The 7,988-nt window shown below is 39.3% G+C and overlaps 1 protein-coding gene across 1 annotated transcript in view; it reads right to left on the bottom strand.

Moving 5' to 3' along the window:
* FNDC1 (fibronectin type III domain containing 1) overlaps positions 1–5,143 on the bottom strand; it is an 81,746-nt gene extending 76,603 nt beyond the window's left edge. Inside the window, exons 1-3 of the mRNA XM_011952779.1 lie at positions 4,954–5,143; positions 2,521–2,607; positions 2,022–2,090 (exon numbers count right to left, since the gene is read on the bottom strand). Coding sequence (XP_011808169.1) covers positions 2,022–2,090; positions 2,521–2,607; positions 4,954–5,101 — 304 coding nt within the window. The 5' untranslated portion in view covers positions 5,102–5,143. The remainder of the gene's footprint in view (positions 1–2,021; positions 2,091–2,520; positions 2,608–4,953) is intronic.
* Between the last annotated feature and the right edge of the window lie 2,845 nt (positions 5,144–7,988).

The following is a 7,988-nucleotide window of genomic DNA, read 5'->3' as shown; positions in this document are numbered from 1 at the left end:
AAAAAAAAAAAAAAAAAGAATGGCTATTCCTCTGGTTTCTGAGAAAACACAGGAAGGACGTGTGAGACCCTATCAGTCAAAGCACTAAAGTGAATCCCTTTGGACCTTACACTAGGTGCCCATGCTAATGTCTGCATTTTTGAAGACAAATTCCTCTTTGAATGAAGACAGGGAATTCTGAATACTTCTTTTGTTTGACAAGATTATCATATATTTAACAATTTCTTGGAATAACAGCAGATCATATTTTCCAAGCCTCATCAAAAGGTATAGATACATGGTGATCACTTACTGATAATTTCACATAAATTATTATTTTTATTAACAATGAAATGTAATTTATGAAGTACTTTAACCTAGTCTGTGCATTCTGGATATTCCTGGCTTTTTTTTTTTTTAAGTTTTGCTTTATATTATATGCTTCAAGTGGTTTGAGCCAGCAATTTCTTCTGGTATCTTTTTTAATCACCATGTATGACAAATTAAACATCATGTATTATAGCAGAGTGGCTGGCAACCAGGGCCTACAAAGCCTCCTGCAGACAGAAGTTAAATAATCTCACAATACATACAACCAGTCATGAGCTGGAACACGGCTGTCTGATCCCTGGTCCCCAGGGTTTCTGCTTGCTTACTCAGAAAGGTCACACACACTATTAAAGAGGGCATAAGAAATTAATTACTTCTGAAAAACCAAGAAAATCACTTGTTCTAAAGCTACTGTCATTCGAAAAACTTTATCAGGAAGGATGTAAAAATAAAACACTTATTTAAAACATAAAATATAAGATACAAATGCAAGGCACAAACATCCAACAGTAAAAGGTTCATATGTGTCTGTTTACGTGTGTGTCTCCAGAGGTAAACAACCTCTGAAAATAAACACTTTTTCTTCCTTTGCACACTTGCTAGGTGTACTAACTTGTTGACCATTTTACTGTCAGTATTTCCATGGTTTGATTCCTGAGCTCCTGCTCTTCTTTCTGCTAATCCTCAACCACTCATGAGCTCTCTATTTCAACTTCTGCCCTATAGCATGACTCCTAAGTCCATGTTCTTACTTGCCTCTTCCAACTTCCATTCTGTCTTCTCAAATCACCTATAAGCCATTTCCATTGCAACACCTCATAGTCATTCAAACAAGAACACTTAGCCTCTCCCCAAAAGCCAGTTTTCCTTTCTGATTGTTTTGTTCTTCCACTCTCTTTTCATATAGCATGCACTGTGAAGACCACCTACACCATCAAATCTGGTCTGAAAAGCAGGTAAGTATCATTGGTTTCATCATACTCACCTTCCCGTCAACAATAATGCCAGATTGATATATTTAAACACAGGGCACATGAAAATAAAACATAGCTCCTCACCACAGTGCCTTTGAGATATTACCCAAACACATTCTGAAATAGCTGCATTCATTTTACATTATTTTTTCACCATCAATTAAATATATTCAAGAAACACACAAGAAATGTCAACACTTTTCTCAGTAAGTAAAACAATATGACCAGACAACATGAACATCCAAATGAGAAAACAAACAGATACACAAATATGGAGCAGAGATGGAAGGTAGGTCATCTAACATATCACAAAATATCCCAAAGTTATAAGAAAAAAGCAAGACTTGAAGCAACATATTAGCCCATAAAAGCCACTATATTGGGGGTACCCCATTCATGGATTCACAGGTAGAAAAGCTATAAATGTCCTAATCTGGTCAGTACTGCCATCTCAACCACCATATTTGCCTGCGAAGAGGGCAACAATATCCCCAGATGTAGACACAGACACTTCCCCACACGAGAACATGAAAGAACGGTGAACAGTAAGCAACACTGGTTACAGTCTAGTTCATCGGGTCCACAACAGATTGACCAAGACTGTGTGGCGTGTGTGTTAGTTTAGCGATGGGAACTCAGTGAAGGTTTGTGAGCACATGTGTGTGACGGAAGCACAACTCTCTTGCGAGACGTTGCTTCAGTGAAAACATGAATCTGACATGAAGGAGCAAGTAGTACCTGTGACGGTTTCATTAAATGGTCCTGGACCCTTAATGGGAAAACCATCAATCTCGATCCATTCACCTCCTAAATTAAGGAAATGCAACTTGATAGTTAGAAACGAGGACTGTTGGATTTTCCCCATTACAGTGCATCCATAATGTATAACTAAATGATCTTTTCGACAATCTTCAAAAGGATCTGCTCAGCCCATATTAGTGACTCGACACTTCAGCTTTACGGACAATACATTTTTTGGTCTTTTACACACAGTTTACTCTAGCGAGTATTCAAAACGTCTGGATGAAATGCTAATAACCTACGTTAAAACTCTTTTAAAAGAAAGGATAAGTCTCTTCCACTTTTCAATCTGTCAGCTTGCTAGACAAGTCTAAAAAGTTCTTGTTCAAAAATTATTTAATAATTCTAAATTTATATTTACTGGAAGAAGCAAGAAGGGATGTCGCTCCCAATCTAAGTAACAACACTACAGCCTCTGATTCTAGATAGGACTTACCAGGTGGGCTTTCAGCTCTGTAAACAGGACGGCTCACTCCACTGTGGTTTTCTGCAGTAAGCAGCACAAAGTACACTACCCCCGGCTCTGAAACATACGGTTCATATCAAGCCACCGATTCAGATCTCCAAGAATGACACAGTTTCACTCACTAACCATGAATAACCATCTTCCTTATACCAGTTATAACCAAATACAAAAATCCAAATTTAGTGACAAGCATAATGATAGCTGTCTCTCTTTTTTTAAATTAAAATCACTAACATTCTTCTCATGCAACTGAAAAACACATGACCCAAATAACATAAACTTTATTTCATACAAGGTACATGACATGTGTAATAAACCTGGATTCATAAACAGTCAACAAAAAGAGCTTTTGAGGGTTTTAATGTGAAATCCATGTAGGAAACAGGAACTCCTTGCCCACTAAATAGGTGTTTGAACATACACTGTCAGTCGCTACTAATAATTTTTCCCTGTTAGGGGCTCCAAATGAAAATCTCCAGTAAATAATAAGAAATGTCAATGTAATTCATCAAATGTAGCACATGGCAAATCTTCACTGCAGTACATAAAGCTTCATTAAATTTTCTCCTTTTCACAATAAAATGTTCCCCTTACTATATCTGCATGTTGTTTTTGACCATTCCAACAAAAAGCTAGAAAAATATGTATTTCCTGGAGTCTTGGAAATGCTTATCTTGACATCACTGGGCTTCACCTTTTGCCTTTCATCTAGGAGTCAAGGCCAAATAGCAAAGGTCTCTTAGGCTGAGCTCCTAAAGTTGATGGGATGGGAGAGGAAATGAAGACCCGGGTTACAGGGGAGGGCACCCTGAACGTGTAGCTCTGCAAAGTAAAACCTTAGTAAGTGCTAGGTTTCCCGAAAATGAATCACTCTCTTGTGACAGGTAAGTGGAGTGCCAATTCCTTGAAGAGATGAAAGTCTGTGGGTATTTCAGGGTATGAGAGCTGGAGAGGTGAGGGTTAGTTCTGTCAAAGGTCATAATGACAATGACATTTCTCAAAGTAGGGAGCATTACTATAACAAAACTTCACTCCGTCCTCAAGCCAGAGGCCCATGAACAGAAGCCTGGCTGATGCCCCCTGGGATCAAGGCTGGTGTGACTTCTATCTCACTGTGGCAGGGCCTGGTGGCATTCAGGGTTTGGCACGACCTACCAGGCTAACTGGGAAATGCCCTGGGGTCAGGCAGAATGCAAAATCATGCTTCCCCAGACACTTTCTCTCTTTACTCTGAGCTTGTTTGTATTTCAAAGAAATTTAATCCACATGTGTTCGATACCCGTAGAGTTAACTCATCAGAAAGTTGTCTGGGAGATACTATTTGTTTTTTAGTGAGCTCCGTGACTGTCTTTTCACATGTTTTTCTTCTCTATAGCCATCATGACAACCCGAGGTTTGAGCAAGCAGATATGATCGCTCATGCCTTTGATCTGATAGAATCTCCATTTAACCTCACAGCTGGCCTTGGGGAGCCAAGGTGATGTGGAAGAGATTAAGGGAAATGGACATCTAGCTGAAGCCATGAGGAAGGGAGTCTGTCTTCCTTCATCTCCCTTTTATACACTTTCTGCTCTGTTACCCAGGAACCATGATGTCAAATGCAGGAGGTGGAGGAGTAAGTGTGGTCAGCTGTGGTCAGGGGACAAAAGCTGAGGAGCCCATGATCCACTAAAGGATCAAAGTGCTAAGGTGGCACAAGAGGAGACCTGTTTCCTAAATGCTGACTTCTGTTCCTTCCTTATGATCCATCTTAACATTGGGCCATGACATGGTGCAAGAATCAATGGGGCTTTAGGTTACTGGAATCAAAAAGTAGAAGACGGAGGATTCAGAAGCAGCTCGAAGCCTAAGCCCAAAAGCAACTACATCTGCACTTATAAGACAAAATATATTGAGGCAAGATCTCAAATATTCCAAACCTCCAGAATCAAGTTAAAATCAAATTTAAATAGGGCAAAGTGTTACACCTTTAACCAGACGTGGCTAGGCATAACGTATTCCATGTCTACAGGGACATACGACTTGCCCAATCTCTGATTACAAAATGGCATATAAGTTCGAAGTCTCTAGATCAGCCCACTCCATTGTCTAGCAGTCAAGTTTCTACAAAGTAAAAAAAGGATCAATCTACTTTCTGAAAGCACATTCAGAAACTAAAAATCATCTGCCTGCATCAGGTTGGAGATGGGAATACTTGAGTTCACATGCACGGATGGGGAAGCCCAGGTGCCCAATGCCGGTTGTCAAACAGCAGCCCCCTTAGAACTCAGCTCTCCATTCCCAAAGAACCGCAAGGGACTTTGAGCCCAGCTATGGGTTGTCTCACCGTCATCCTAAGAATGCAACTGAGAATGTTGGTGCACAGTTAATTCTGACTGGGAACAAGATCAGAGTGTCACTTACCCACATCCTCAATAAGGAAGGAGTATGTCTCCGCATTCACCTTGATGTATTTAAGACTTTTCAGTGACTTCCCATAGGCAATGTTGTAATGCTCCACAGGTCTACTGGTAGCATCTTTGGGTGGGTCCCACGTGACTTTCAGGCCCATTTTAGTGGACAGCAGTTTCACGTGCCTTGGCTTCAGTGGGTGGTCAACTATGTAAACAGCGCAACTATCAACTCATGTCAATAACAGATTGGGAAAATGAATTTTTTTAATCCTCTTTGATATTGTTAGGAAAACAGTAAATGACATTTAATCAGTATGATCTGAAAGCCTTTAAGTACAGTCATTACAGTATGACAACAAAACACATATACCAAACCCACAGGCCTTTGTGTATTTTGGATAACTGTGGGTAGTAAATTTAAACCAAAAGGGAAACAAATCAAAATAAACCCTAGGCATTGGCTGGCTTGATTACACTGTCTTGCTAGTGACAGAATAACAAATTAGTAATTTGCCATATTCTCTAGTAGCATTTATATAGTAAATAAGTTATTAGTATGTTGTATGACACAGTTGGACAATCTTTAAACACCTCTGAAAGAACAGTATAAAACTGTCCTGATTAAGAAAAATATCCATTGTATTCTAAGTGAGATAACAGAAGCATTTATTTCCACAAAGAAAACAAACCAAGATCATCAACAGCTTAAAGGGGTGGTAAAACTCTGGTTCTATCAGCATATATCTAATTTAAATGCTTCCATATTTTGTTCCAGAAGAAAACAAGTTAGTACAAAGTATGATCACTTTTTTAACTTGACTTATGAGGTTCCAAAGAAATTCACTTCATTTTCAAAATTACTAAAATGAAACATAACATTTTGTCAAATAAAATCTCTTGACTCACTATGTAACCCATATTGTAATGCAACATAATATAAATGTATGTGAAATATTCAAGCAACAGTCAAACACAGTCAAACAAATCTAGGGCAAACCTGGAACTGAAACTGACTATTGAGTCATGCTTCAGGAAAGAAAAAAGTAACCTAAAAACAAAACCAACAACCTTTAAACTTAGTAACATTAAGAAAAACGCATTTGGAGTCTCAGGGAAGAAGAAAAGGAAAGGAGCATGTTTCGTGATGACACATATGTGAATTAGTATGTGATTTTAATATTGGATGAAAATTCTGAACAGAATAAACATAGATAATTCTAACACACATCACTCCCCCCAAAATTGCCCATTGCCTCTGGAGTAAAATGATTAGCAAGGGAAAGAACTCCTTAGAGAAATTCAAGGGACGAAAGAAGAGTATGAATTTGAGGATTTTGAAGCATTAGAGAAAGAATGTCTATTCTGGAGACAAAAGCATGATGTTAGGTATAGACACAGATAAAAAATCTACAAAGCATTCCCTCCCAACTCCAGAGCTGAGGTTTCTGTAAACCTGTGAGGGAGAAATCACAGGTAAGTAGCCTCATGCTCTCTGGGAAATTTTGAGTTGGAAAGACTATGAAGACACGAATCAAATTTCTGGGTGTTTAAAATTAGCAATAGTGGTTACTCTTCTCTAATTTTCATTTACCTTTCCTTACCTACAAGCAATTTCAGCAGGAATCACTCCCAGGAATCCAACATTTCATACTGACTAAAAGGTGTGTAGAAGCAAAACAAGATATCCGAAAACTACAAACGGAAGCTCATGGTTGAGCGTTTCTCCCAAGGAAGAAAATTAATGAATGAATATACATATAGCACTTTGCTTTACAGTTCAATTCCAATCTCCCTCAAGAACAGTGAGATCTTGAATAGACATTCTAAAATGTGAGAACTGTGAAACCCAAATACTGTCACATTTTCTACCAGCACCAGTGATTCAATCAGTACACAGCTACCTAGGCCAGAACATTACTTACTTTTAATACTGACACATGAAAAGAGCAACTTATATATATGTTCATTGTTCTTCCCTGCGATACCTTGCATTTATCCTTGGACACAGCATAGAGTAATTTCTGTGCTGAGTCACACAGCTACACCAGGGACGGAGCCAACTACACACATGGCTTTGCCCAACTCCAAAGCCCAGCTCTGCCAGAAGCTCATGCTCCCTCAGAATTGGTCTCTTATTACCAATGGTCGATGACCATATCCACTGAAACATACTATCCTAAGACAAACTGTAAGACCTCCAGAGCCATTTACCACTCCCACCACCCTCCACCCCACCTTCCCCCACCATCTTCCTCTCTTGGGAGCACTCTTCCTCCCTACCCACCACAATCACTTCACCTTGTGCTGTGTGTCCTCATCAACCCCTCTCTTCTGGAAGGAATGGAATAAGTGAGTGATGTTCTCTCTCAGGGACATTTGCATTCTTATGACAAAACTTTAAACCAGAGGAGTGACTTTCTAATAGTGACAATTTAAGCCTTAGAGAGTTACCTAATGAAGGTTTTTTTTTTAACATAAAGGCTTTTTGGGGACCCTGAAACCAAATCTTACAGGCAACCTTATCGTCAATCTCCTTATAAGATCAATTCTGAACTTAAGGTTCTCAAAATGCCTTAGGCCAAATATCATGACCTCTTCCTCCCACCCACCGCACCACACACCAACTGGGTCAGTTAAACAAAACAAGACCTGATGAGATATTTTCATTTCCTGGATTCCCATGGACTTTGATATTAAAATTGATGTCATTTTTGGTGCTTCATGCCTAACTCGTCCATGCCTAACTCAGAGAGAACTGGACAAAAAGACAAACAGGAGGCCCAGATAAAAATCAATCCCACCCATCATTCCAGCCCTGCCTCTCACCCCCAGTGCCTCAGCTCTGAGTGAAGTCATCAAACCAGCATCTAACTAAGGAACAATCATTCTGGCAAGCGCAAATTGATGGGCATGAGCTTAAATTACTTGACAGAAAACTTATCCTTGGGGTTAGAAGTATGACAATTTGTTCTGTTCCTGATTATCGTCTTGAAGGTCTCATGAGTGCAATCCTTCAATGTGAAATAAAGCTATAAGGAGTGTGAA

Source organism: Colobus angolensis, unplaced genomic scaffold (assembly GCF_000951035.1).
Source record: "Colobus angolensis palliatus isolate OR3802 unplaced genomic scaffold, Cang.pa_1.0 Scaffold35, whole genome shotgun sequence".
In the NCBI taxonomy this organism is placed as follows: Eukaryota; Metazoa; Chordata; class Mammalia; order Primates; family Cercopithecidae; genus Colobus; species Colobus angolensis.
This window is presented reverse-complemented; position numbering and strand designations above follow the sequence as displayed.